Below are 12,235 nucleotides of genomic sequence, written 5' to 3'. Positions count from 1 at the left end.
TGATGAGCAACCAGTCTCTGGAAACATGTTTACTCATTACTATAAGGAAGTGGGGTACGTTATTTGTAAAAATCCTTTCAATTCCAAATCCTAGATTCTTGAAGAAAATAATTACTCTATGCTCTTAAGTTCTCCTCAATAATTATTAACATCTGATACAGTATTCAAAAAGAGTCATAAAATACTAATGTTAGATTGCTTTAGTTTAGTTTCATGGAAATAAAACACTAAGGTTTCTTGGCAGGGTGTTTGAAAACACTAAGGATATTAGTAAATTCAATGGAATAGAAGAATAATGCATTTGAAAACTATCATCTTCATGATATACATTCAGTGAGTCCAGAAGGGAGCTATTCTCTTTAAAAGCAACGTAAGAAAGTACGAAATTAATTTTTTCCAAGACTTTTGTTCCTAAAAAATAGAAATGGTCCTACTTTAACAAAAAGTATGCTGACAACAAAAAGGATATATTGTCAGACAGACCGTGCATATATATCTACTTCAGCTGTTTTAAATAACATGTAAGAGAAATTACCTCATCTATATTACACTCGTGTTCTTTACAGAGAACTTCGATAATTCTTGTATCATTTTCTAGTTGTTTTGCTATCCGAGCACTCCTGTTCTGACCTCTTCTGGGTGTTCGAGGTGAACCATTAATGGGGATTACAGCTGTTTCTGTGAAAATGGTAAATTAGATTAAAAACAATTGTGTACTCCATATTGAACATTAATGAAATTGGGCTGTGGATGTAACTGAGCTGATAGAATATTTGCCTAGAAAAGCATGAAACCCTGGGTTCAATTCCCAGCACCACATATTCCAGCAATGCTGGTATATACCTGTAATCCCAGCATTTGGGAGGTGGAGAAAGAATCAAAGTTCGATACTACCATTGTCTACACAGTGATGCCAAAGCCAGGCTAGGTCACATGAAGCCCTATTTCCAAAATAACTAAAATTAAATAAATTATAAAATAATGACACACTATAATTATAATTAAGATGCCAGAAATAATCCTGTAGAATTCTATTCTGTTTATTACGGTTTACTATATGATAACAATTTTAACTTATCAATTAATGCCTATTGAGACACCCTTTGTTTTGTAGTGCTGGCAATCAAATCCAGGGTCTTTATGCATGCTACACAAATGCTCTATCACTGAGGCACAGAGTTCTTGAATGTCTGTTGTGACATATACGCTGCTACAAGTTTTTGTAACTCATTTTTCTTTTACTCTAAATCTCATTCCCAAAAGCCATATCCCATAAACCCAGAGAAAGTCTGACAAAATTTATTTATAAGTTACTTTTAAGTGTATTTTACTCAGTATATATTATCAAAAATATTTCCTAGGCTGCTGAAATTGCTCTGTGGCAAAGACACTTGTTATCCAGGTTGACAACCTAGCTCAATCCCTGTAACCCATTCAATGGAGGAAAGAACTGACTCCTGGAATCTGTCCTTTAATTTTCACACACAGGCACACACATAATTCTCCCACTTGTGTAGGAGGCTGGAGAAATGGCTCGGTGGTTAGGAATACTGGCTGCTCTGTCAGAGTACCCAGGATCAATTCTCAGAATCCATAATTGTCTGTTCAGTTCCAGGGGATAGGATGCCATCTTCTGGCCTCTACAGGCATCAGGCACGCATACATGCTGGCAAAACACCAGTACATATTTGTGACCCACACAATCATAAAACAGAGAACTGACTTTAAAAAGTTGTCCTCTGAGCTCTACTTGCATCCAGCCACTCTACATGTACCCCCTCACACACAAATAATATCAATAAAAATAAAATTCTAAAGTGTGATATTTATAAAAATAAATAAAAGATAAACATAATAATATGATAAACTGTGATTTTCTTAAATAATCTGTATTATTTTGAGTAGACTCGGCTATAAAGAGATTACATGGTAATTAAATATAGTCTAGCCACTCTAGAAATCAGTGTGGAGAATACTCAAAAGCTAAAACATACCCACCATTATAACCCAGCTCTCTAATTGGACTTAAGACTCACTCAACAATAAGGAAACCATGCCTGGTACTTGAAACCTAGCCAACTATCTAAGGGCTAGTGATGTTACAGACCTTGGAGGAGAACCTACAACCCCACTTTTTTAGACCAGTATAATCCCTAATAACAATCCATAAACATTTGTCCTTATACCACAGATAAGTAGTCTTCACTCCCTATCAAGGAAATTTCTCTTTGTCACAGATGGAGTCCATTACAGAAAATCACAACTAATCAAAAATGCAGGGCTGTGAAGTCCAGTCCCAATGGACACACCCACAAAACTCTCTAGTCCTTAAGGCTCAAGAGCCGTTGCAGAAGAGGGGCTAGAAGACTGTAAGAGACAGAGAAACAGGAAGGCTGTATATCCTAGAACCAAAATATGTTTAATACATTCTCAAAATGTTCCAGATTATGTTTTCCCAGGAAGTCACTGTCCAGAGATGAATCAGGCTTCACCATTCCGCTTCTTCAACAGCACGGTTAGACTTGGTGTACTGATCCGTTGTCTAGTTTAGTACTCCTATTAGCACTTTTATCACTCCAGCAGCCGAGAATCAGCTTGTCCTCAGCTACGTGATTCAAGGTTCTATTCTTGAGGTGACCAAAAGAAACATTTCTAGTCTAAGAAACACACTTATTTACACTTATCTTTGCTTAATGTTATCTAACTATACTAGCAACAGTTACTTTTAGTTCAACTATTTCCCATCCTTGTCAGCACCCACTGAAACAGTATCGATTACTGTCCACATAAAGAAAGTCAGGCATACAACATACAATATCCAATACTATTATAGAATTGGCCCCCCTTTTCTAAGAGGTATGGATTACATCTGTCTTGTCTTTTTCTCTACTTTACTACAAATCCCCTCCCTCCACTCCTTCAAGAGAAACCTTTCCCCAATCTTACCTACTCTTCAAGCTTATTTCAAATATTGTTTCTTTTATATGCTATTGACTGGCTTTCCACTGCTACAATTTATTTTTATTTTTAAATTTTATTTTATTTTTATGAGTGTGTGAGGGGTGTATTTAAGTGAGGACAGTGCCCAAGGAGTCCAGAAGAGGGCATTAGATCTTCCTGGGAGATGAAGTTACAGGAGGTTGTGAGCCATGGGTGCTGGGAAATGAACTCAGATCCTTTATAAGAGCGGTATGCACTCTTAACCACTAAGCTATCTTTCTAGCCTTGTTTAATTTATTAATATTATTACATTATCATGATGACAGTGTGTGTGTGTGTGTGTGCGTGCGTGTGTGTGCACATGAACATGTGGGGGTATCAAGGTATACCTGTGGAGGTCAAAGAACAACATTTGGAAGTCACTTTTCTCCTTCTACCATCAATTCTGGAGATCAGACTCGAGCTGTTAGGTTTGTACATCTCACTAGCTCTGTAAAAACTCCCATATCACTAGATCTTCCAGAATAATTTGCTTTGTTTTGATTAATCCAGACCACCCACTACTTATTCTTAATTATTTGTTCAACATTTTATCTTTTTTTCTATAAGTTACACTACTTGAAGGTTGCTATAGTTTGTATCTGGACATGTGCAGGCCCATGTGTTAAAGTGTTGGTCTGCAGCTCTCACCAGAGTCTAACCAGCTAGAGGATCACTAGGAGTGCATCCCTTGAAGGAAAATGGGGCACAGTCCTTTTCCTAACTCTCTTTCACTTTCAAGCTTTTCCTTCTCTAGTAGAAGGTGAACAACTTTACTCCACTGTGTGCTTCTACTCCTTTACCACAGGCTCAAAACAAAGGGGCCAACTGACTGCACTAGAACCTTCCAAACTGTGAGCTAAATTAAGCTTTTCTCTCAGTAAGTTCATCTCGTCAGATATTGTCACAGTAAAGCAGAGCTGAGAACAAAGGCAGAGTCCACACCTGATTAATGTGTCATCATCCTTTCAGTTTCAGGACCACACCAGGCCTACAGACAGACAGTACATAACTACTGAAGAGAAAGGAGAGGAGCACAGCATTGTTCCCAATACTTACTGTATGGTTCTCTGAGTAGTGCAGGAGGGGAGAACTTAATAAAATAGTCAACTACACACAACATTAACTGGAATGAGATTACCAGATCATCTTCCATCTGTAATACTTCTCCTAAAAATGAAAAAGATGCATATTTAAATTTTTAATTGTATTTACCTATTATTTATTTAGCTACCTGTGTGTGCATGCATATATGAGCACATGTATGTATGTGTGCATGTACCACAATGCACATGTGGCAATCAGAGGACAACCTACAGGAGCTGGTACTCTTCTTTTACTACGTGGGTCCAGTGACAAACTCAGGTTGCCAGGTTGATGGCAAGTGCCTTTACATGAAAAGCCATCTCACTGGCCTCAAGATTCCCATTTTAAAGAAAAGTTAAAGACTAGTACCTTTAAATTAGATAAAAATGTAGGTAGTAATATATTCATATGCTCATTCATTTGCTAATCACTACAGACATGATAGACTTTTTTTTTTACAAAAAATAAAATAAGGCTGAGATTTAAAACATAAATGAAGTTACAAAATTATGTAGTGTTAATCTACTCTCTGAATTTTAAGATTAAGGATTATAATAATTCTTTTTTTAATGATTTATCTATTGATTTTATGTATTCGAGTACACTATTGCTCTTTTCAGACACACCAGAATTGGGCGTTGTATCCCATTAACAGATGGTTGTGAGCCACCATGGAGTTGCTGGGAATTGAACTCAGGACCTCTGGAAGAGAAGTCAATCCTCTTAACTGCTGAGCCATTTCTCCAGCCCCCAATAATTAAGTCTTATTAAAATAATCTGATTTTTTTTAAAAATTTACTTTATTTTGGTGTGACTTGCAGAACTCATATTTTCCAGAAACCATGCTGAAGCACAATGCATTCTAATCTTTTATTCAAAATACTTATAAAATATCTCATATGCTCAGTTTAACATCCTATAAAATATTACACTAGCCAAAACCATCAAGAAACAACTCAGAATATCCTAACAGTTTATGCTATATATAAATATACAACTACAAGCCTTGTAAAAATAAATGCATAATAGGTACCTATATACAGATGTAAATTATGATAAAATATAAGTGCATATTTTCTTATGGCCCTATTTTTTTTTTTTTAAGAGAAGTGTAGGGGTCAAAGCGATCACTCACGGTTAATAGCACTTGCTGTTCTTGCAGCCAATCCAGGTTAGGCTCCCAGCACCCAGGGTCATAGATACCAGGCAAACGTGTGTGTGTGTGTGTGTGTGTGTGTGTGTGTGTATGTATGTAAGCAAAACATTCATATACATAGAAGATAAAAATAAATAAATTTTAAAATAAAGGAAAAGTTTGATTTGATTCACTTTCTTCTGGGTATCTGCTAAGCTAGTATTAATGACAATGAATATTGAAACTCCCAAATATGTGAGAAAAGAAATAACTCTGCATCAGGTAGATGTTTTAAATCCATATGGTAAGGTACAAGAGAATGTTTGCAATGAGTTCAGTAAAGAAATATCACAAAAGTGTAGGCAGCGAAGCAAAAATGAATGGTATGAAAATGTCACTATAAACTCATTGGTTTATATGTTAACTAAAAGCTAATGCTAGTGAAGAACATGCTAGTGAAACAGGCATGAAGATTGCTGTTAGGCATATCCAAGTAAGAAGAGCAAAGCCAGGTGAAACAGCTTCTCCCCTCATAATCAATATTGTGAAAGGAAATACACATCAGCCAGGTGCCAGCAGAGGTGGTAAAATCTGCAACACTGTAGCAGAATGCTCATCAGTTCCATCATCTGACTTGAAGGGAGAAGTCATTACTACAGAAGGTAAAAGGGAAGTAAACTGTGCTGGCTCCAGAGATCCCAGTATACTATGCTGACTGGGAAAAGAGGAAAGTATAAAATGTATCCTACGAAGACTCAGAACTGCAAAGGCTCATAGCACACCCAAGGAATTCTCTAGTCTTGCTGTAACTTCTGTAAGGTAGTATAATACCTGTTTACAGCACACAGTAATTCTATGGGGGAATACAATCTAAATACATGCTAAGTGCAAAATGAATGAAGAGAGGGTCTCTCAAACTACCTCAGAGAAAACCAGTAAAATAAAGGAGACAAGCACACTCAAAATAAAAAGTAAAATCACAAAAGGAGGAGAAAAATTAGAGAACCTAATAGAAAGAAAAACCTTATAAACAAACAAACAGACAAACAAACCCAGCGTTCCTGCATTATAGTAAACTCCCATGCCTGGGATGTCAGACAGGAAGATCATTAGCTCAAAGGTAGCCTGGGCTACATGCCAAGAAATTGCTTTGAAACAAACAAACAAAGGAGCTCACTGATCTCAATTTATATAAAAACAAGGTGTCAGATGAACTAAGAAAGAACTAGGGTAACAGAACTAGTTTAGCTCAAAACACACAAAAGACAAGAACCTATATGCAATACAAACTTGGGGATGCAGCTCAGTGGCAGAATATTTGCTTCGCATTCATGAAGTCTTGAGTTCAATTCCCAGCATTGCAAAAATGATTTAAAATAATTGAAATGAGAGAAAAATAAAAACAAAACAACATGATATGCGGGGCAGTGGTGGTGCATGCCTTTAATCCCAGCACTTAGGAGGCAGAGACAGGTGGATTTCTGAGTTTGAGGCCAGCCTGATCTACAGAGTGAGCTTTAGGACAGCCTGTCTTGAATAACCAAACCAAACCAAACCAACCAACCAAACAAACAAACCAAAACAAAAAAAAAACCCAAACAACAACAACAAAAAACAGATACAATGCTCAAAGAAAACATACTGAATAAAATAATACAACATTGTTAAGATGTCTCAGAAATAGAAAACAGAGTGCCTAGTTTGTTTGTTTAAAGTGTTCCAAGACAAATGAATGCAGTATGATACAAATCAATAGATATCCTAGTAAAGATATTAAACCTCTTATTTAGTGTTCATTTACTTTTATTTTCTGCATATGAGCATTTGCCTGTTGCATGTTTTTCTGCCCATGAAGGCCAGAGGAGGGTAACAGATGCCCTGGACTGGAGTTATACAGACTGTGAGCTGCCATGTGGATTGGAAGCAGGGCTCTGGTGCAAGTTTTAATTTTAGCTACTGTAACTAGCCAACTAAAGATGGCTTTATCTACCATGCCATCTCTCCAGACTTAAATCTCAAGTTGAAAAAAGAACTCATCGAGTATTCAGCAACTAAATAACAGGAGGAACTTAAGTTAGCCTCAGATTTCTCAAAAGTAACATTCAATACTATATTTTATTTTTTAAAATTAATTAGTTTTGTTGGTTATTTTATTTACTTGCATTTCAAATGTTAGCCCCTTTCCCAGTTTCCCCTCCACAAACTCCCTATCCCTTCCCCCTCTCCCCTGCCTGTATGAGGGTGCTCTCCCACCAACCAACCCACTCTCACCTCACTGCCCTAGCATTCACCTACAGCGAGGAATCAAGCCTCCACAGGACCATAGGGTTCCCCTCCAGTGATGCCTGATAAGGCAGTCCTCTGCTACATATGCAGCTGGAGCCATGGGTCCCTCCAACCCCCATGTGTACTCTTTGGTTGGTGGTTTAGTCCTTGGGAGCTCTGGGGTGTCTGGTTGGTTGGTATTGCTATGGGGTTGCAAACCCTGTCAGCTCCTTCAGTTTTTGCCCTAACTACTTCTCCACTGGGGTCCCCATGTCAATACTACAAGATATTTTCTTTTTATTTTTTTTTTAATAGTAAATGCTTTTATTTTCAATATTAAAAAATCAGTACTTTTATTATTAAAGCAATTAGTTTTTTTTTTTAAAAAGACAGAAAAGTCGAAGGTGGCATCTACAGGGAAGTCCATCCTCATTGCCACACACACACATGTATGTGTACATACACCTCTGACTGGCTTTAGTCATGGCCCAGCAGTTTCCAGTCACATGAGCATACACACAGGCCAGGAGCAAGTACCAAAACTGCTTTAGAAATGACTGGCCAGCGCAGTCCAGGCGTTAGAAAAATACTCTGCTTGAGGAGAAAGGAAGTACAGTATGGAGTGCAAGAGAGAGGATGCTCGCACACCACCTCCAGCTGACTTAAAGCTGGGGATGTGTTCAGGTCAGCATCAGTAACAGGTCAGCATCAGTAAGACAGGTTGTGTTAAGGGGCTAGGCAAACCCGACAGATGGGGATGACTAAGGGGAGCAAACCCAGGCTATTCCAGCCTGCAGGGTAGGCAGGCCCTCTCAGTGACAGCCTGAGATGGGCTGGCTGGGAGGGTACCAAGTAGAAGAGGATACAGTTAGTTACCTATGCCCAATGTAGGCTGCAGAGGCACTAGCTACTAAGGTCCAGAGAGCTCTAGTCTACAGCTAGGCTGGGTCCATATTTTCTTACAGGACAAAATGACTCAAGAATAGGACACAGTCAAGTTTTCAGGTATAAATACTGTGGACATTTGCTATTAACATGGCAAGCATAGGGAATATGTCATGAAAAGGCCTAGTTTTTAAAATCCCACAAGTTGGAGAGATGACTCAGCAGGTAAAAGTGTTTAAGACAATGTTAAATCCTTTATAACACAATCCAGCTAGCTAAGAAATCAAAGCCTCAGGATCAGAGAAGCTATAATAAAGTAGTTATGATGGGCACAGAATGCACTTACATACAGACCTGAGACTAAAGGCATGTAGTAACTATAATTACAGATGAATAAATGTTACAGTCCTACAAAATGAAGACAATAGAATGTAAAAGTCAGGGAGTGGGGAGAGAGGGACGATGATGTCCCAAGAGTGATTATTGTCATTGTTTTTCAAAGTAGATTGGTGTACAGTGTTGCAGAATGTTCTCTTCCTCGTCTGTAGCCAATCTCAGCTGCTGTCAGCTGCTAAGAGGACGAGGCCTGGCCAGTCGTCTCTAATGGGACTCTGATGGGATCCGGGTTGTTCTCCATCAGCACATACACTAGCATCTCGTGTTTACTGACTACTCATCATGGTTTATTTTCATTTTACTTGTCTCCCATCAATTTCTACTTTCTCCAAGCCAGAAGAAGAAAAACATAAGAATTCACCCGAATCTGGAATAGGTACTAGCATTTAACTACTATACTTTTTCTTTTTCATTGTATTAGCATTATCAAAATACAAAGTCTTTAAAAAAAAGATTCTATTTTAGAAATATTTTAAGAAACATTATGTAAAGTGGCCAAAAAAGTATTATTTCCATTTATTACTTTACTTTTGTAAACTTAAATAAATTTTTAAAATGTAAAATTCACTAGGCCCTGACTTTTATCCCCAGCACTGCTTAAAAAAAAAAAAAAGGGAGAATGTAAGGAAAATGGAAGAGAAAGGGTGGATGAGAAAGAAAGCAGGAGGAAAGGAAGTAATGAAGCATTTCTAATGATGCCCTATTACCATAACTATAAAACGCTTTACAGTGAATAAGCCACGCAGAGACTATAGTAGAAGGATTTATTAATTGAATAAATTTTGTACTATTCCAAATAAACAATTTAATCACTATACTTGACACATCAGCATGCAATAACATATTCATTTACCTTTAGCTAGTAAAAAAGTGATCCAAGAAATTTTTAGCACCAACATAGAATTTATTTCAGTAGATAACCTGGTCAACAAACATAAAGCAATAAAAAAAAATTAGACACTGACAAAGTTTTCCAGCTTTACTTCTGGGTAGTTTGTCTTGTTTTTAATTACAGACTTGAGTTAATAAATACATAATGGAATGAAACCCTCTTTAAATGCACAATTAGCACCTAAACTCAATTAATCCAGCTCTTTGATGTGCCTACCAAAATATTTATTCTAATCTAAAACTATATAAAGCCCAAGGTACACTAATTTGTTTCTAATTACCTTTATACATGTTTGCACTGTTCTTCCTTTTTTATTAATTAATTATTTTTTAAATCAAATCGTAATTTTTACTTATTCATACAGGGGTTATAAACACAAAAAGGCAGGATGTGGGGAAGGGGATGACACCAGAGCGTAGGTGTTCAGGGGGAGTACAGATATCTTACAGAACAGGGTATCAGCTGGGTGAAGGGGACAGGTCACTATGACTCTGCCTACGATTCACTTGTCCTTTTGCTCTGTTTTTCTAATTAAAATGGACAATGTAAACAAAAAAAGATTAGGTGGCTCAGATTTTGTCAACTTTAACACTTTGCCTGGATAATTTTTCCATAGCATGATCATCCATTAGAATTGACAGATTTATATCAATTAATATATGCACAATTTGCATTTCTATCAGTCATTTCAATGCCAGTGCATTAAAGCAGAAAATCTCCAGGACTTCTTGAGCTATTTACAGAGAAGATCACTGACATACTGTTCCAGGCTGCAGCACAAATTTTCAAGATAATTTAGGATTTGTAAATGAGATTTTTTTATGATTATGAATATTTTGCCTATATGTGCGTTTGTGCACTATTTGTGTGCCTGGTTCCTATAGGGGCCAGAAGAGGTCCACCTCACAGAACTGGAAATACCGTCATGTGGGGTGTTGGAAATCAAGCCTGGGTCCAGTCCTCTCTCCAACCCCCTATTTGTTCTTATATAAAAGTATGCATAGCCTTGTTGATAAAATCCCTGTGCTAGATCATCAGTAAAAACTTAATGAATGAACTGCATTTTCCTCAGAAAAGTGACAGAGATCAATGAATTCCAGCTAATTGGTTCTCCTTTGCCATATAAGGCACACATTTTTTGAAGATAAATAATCCAAATAGAATTTTACCACCTTAACTTATAAAGTAGTATGTTTTTATCACCAAAGTAAACAATATGTTTGAGATTAGTCCAGAAAAACAAATTTTAGTGAAAAATAACATGCTACTTACACACTGCTGGGTTGTGTCAAATATATAAGATCACATGTCCTAAAAGGAAAAAATAATTTCAGTAAAATAACAGCTTAAAAAAACTTTTTAAATACTACTGCAGCATGAATCATTAGCTTTCTTTTTTTTTTTTTTTTTTTTAAAGATTTATTTATTTATTTTATTTATGAGTACACTGTCGCTGTCTTCGGACACACCAGAAGAGGGCATCCAATCTCATTACGGATGGTTGTGAGCCACCATGTGGTTGCTGGGATTTGAACTCAGGACCTCTGGAAGAGCAGTCAGTGCTCTTAACCGCTGAGCCATCTCTCCAGCCCCAATCATTAGCTTTCTAAAACAAAGTTAAAGTATATCTGCTTACTACAAAGTGACATTTCACGTCACCGTGTTCTAATTACAAAAGAACCAGCTCCTGTCACTCACCTTTAAATCAAAACCAATGACTGGGTAACTAATGACTATCTAACTAGTAAGTCATATATATCTCTATAGTCTACCCTATAATAAACAAGCTTTGGCACTGCAATCTTCATACTCCAGAAAACTGTACGAGTAAAATGGGAAAAGGAAACCTTGGTTTGATCCAAAGCCACCAATGTTAAAGCCAAATTATTCCATAAGATTAGTCAAAAAAAAAAATCTGAAGTTCCTTTTACAAAGTGCAGGGCAGCCTTGTAAGGCCAAATCAGACTATGTCATTCCCCAGTGTAAAAGCATCCAGCAAACTTTCCACTGTTTGCAGGGCACAGCCCTAGCTCACCACTGCTCAGACTCCCATCCTACCTTCCAGACATCAGCAGTTCAAAGCACATCCGGCCACTGTTTTGGTGTGCACATGCAAGTCACATGCACACTCATTTTTCTTGATACATTTCTATTTCTAATCCTTATTTAGCATTTCTTCTCTTTTTTTTTAGTCAAAATCACCAGTACTACAGTTACCCTTCTAACCTAATTAAGACACATGGTGTACTACATCATTTCTACTTAAATGCAATGCTCTGCACTAGAGCATCCCAACCAGAAGTGCATTTTTCATGTGTACATGTTGTGGTGTATACATGCTTGCACTGGTGCACATGTGCACATGTATGTGGAGGTGGCCTCAGGTTGATGTCAGGAATCTTCTTCAATTGTTCTTTTTTCATCTTATTCTTTGAGGGCAGGATCTCTTGATCAAACTCAGAGCTCATGGATAATAGCAGGGTACTAACAGTTAACTCTAGTTATTTATTTATTTATTTATTTACACTCTAGATTTTATTGCCCCCCCCCATCCTTCAACTATCCCACATCCCATACCTCCAACCCAGCCCCACCCC

The 12,235-nt window shown here is 37.3% G+C and overlaps 1 protein-coding gene across 1 annotated transcript in view; it reads right to left on the bottom strand.

Moving 5' to 3' along the window:
- The window catches only part of Rb1 (RB transcriptional corepressor 1), a 136,368-nt gene that overhangs the window by 85,972 nt on the left and 38,161 nt on the right, over positions 1-12,235 (bottom strand). Inside the window, exons 5-8 of the mRNA XM_028754220.1 lie at positions 10,911-10,949; positions 9,600-9,667; positions 4,039-4,149; positions 536-678 (exon numbers count right to left, since the gene is read on the bottom strand). Coding sequence (XP_028610053.1) covers positions 536-678; positions 4,039-4,149; positions 9,600-9,667; positions 10,911-10,949 — 361 coding nt within the window. The remainder of the gene's footprint in view (positions 1-535; positions 679-4,038; positions 4,150-9,599; positions 9,668-10,910; positions 10,950-12,235) is intronic.

The sequence above is a fragment of the Grammomys surdaster genome, unplaced genomic scaffold (genome assembly GCF_004785775.1).
Source record: "Grammomys surdaster isolate TR1022 unplaced genomic scaffold, NIH_TR_1.0 125985, whole genome shotgun sequence".
Lineage (NCBI taxonomy): Eukaryota > Metazoa > Chordata > Mammalia > Rodentia > Muridae > Grammomys > Grammomys surdaster.
The sequence above is the reverse complement of the archived record's forward strand: the minus strand, read 5'-3'. Positions and strand labels throughout refer to the sequence as shown.